The sequence below is a fragment of the Sphaeroforma arctica genome, assembly GCF_001186125.1.
Source record: "Sphaeroforma arctica JP610 unplaced genomic scaffold supercont1.10224, whole genome shotgun sequence".
NCBI classification, from domain to species: Eukaryota; class Ichthyosporea; order Ichthyophonida; genus Sphaeroforma; species Sphaeroforma arctica.
In genome coordinates, this window is record NW_014030334.1 from 1 (window position 1) to 970 (window position 970).

A 970-nucleotide genomic window follows, 5' to 3' on the forward strand; every position below is an offset into this window, starting at 1 on the left:
ATTATATAATATACCATAATATACCATACACCCATACACAGTGCCAAATAAGACCCTACCTCCATATTCCTAGGAACCACAAGCGACCGCTGGCAGCTATGCAACACAAACGTCTGTGCACACAAACTCTGTGCCGAGTCCTTATCCACCACCAACACCCTGGCCACTCGCAGCGCTGCCGCTCTGATCTCCTTGACCTCATGCACCAGACTCTCTCCCAGCGCATCACATACCATCTCTACCACCTCCGCCCAGTCCTCCTTGCCCGTCCCGCTTTTATTTCTGTACCACTCTTGGCTGCTGTTGGCCAGTTCGTTCAGCACACCCACCTGCGCCACGGGTGTGAGTCGCTCAGTGCCGCGCGTGTGGTTGAGCAGTCTATGCAACAGACTCTGCACGCGAAGCTTCGCGCCGTTGAGGACAAGTGCCAGAGGTTTGCTTTTGGCTGGTGATAGCGTGGCCGTGTGCGTGTGCGTTGGCGTGTGATGTGTGGCTTTGTGTGTATGGGTGGGTGACAGAGCGGGTGTGGCTGTGGCTGTGGCTGTGGCTGTGCTTGCAGAGGTGTCTGCATGCGGGGATAGGAGAGTGGGTGATGCTCTATTTGGGTCTGGCTGTGTGGGCGGGTGTGAAGTTGCACTACCATTTCCCTCCATAGCCACAATCATCTTGTCTCCACTATGGGGCGCTTTCAGCCCTATATCCACTGCACCCGGGCCCGCGAAATGGGTCATTTTGTCCTGGGATGAGAGATTAGACAGGACTGCGGGGATGGCGGTGGTCGCACTCGGTTGTGAATCAGAACTGTTTGACGAGACGTTAACTGCGGGAATGACTTCGGATGCAACACCCTGCACCTGGGTCACAGGTGTTGTGGCTGAGGTATAGGGGAACAGAGGAGTTGGTCTCAGCAACCGACGGATATAAAAATAGAATAAAGTTATATATATATATATTTATATATATATAAAAG

At 53.0% G+C, this 970-nt stretch overlaps 1 protein-coding gene across 1 annotated transcript; it reads right to left on the reverse strand.

Moving 5' to 3' along the window:
* Positions 1-127: 127 nt before the first annotated feature.
* SARC_17268 (hypothetical protein) lies at positions 128-874 on the reverse strand (the record flags this gene model as incomplete). The annotated part of the gene is made up of 1 exon (XM_014288633.1): positions 128-874. A coding segment is annotated over one exon (747 nt), but the record flags the coding sequence as incomplete, so codon positions are not given.
* Between the last annotated feature and the right edge of the window lie 96 nt (positions 875-970).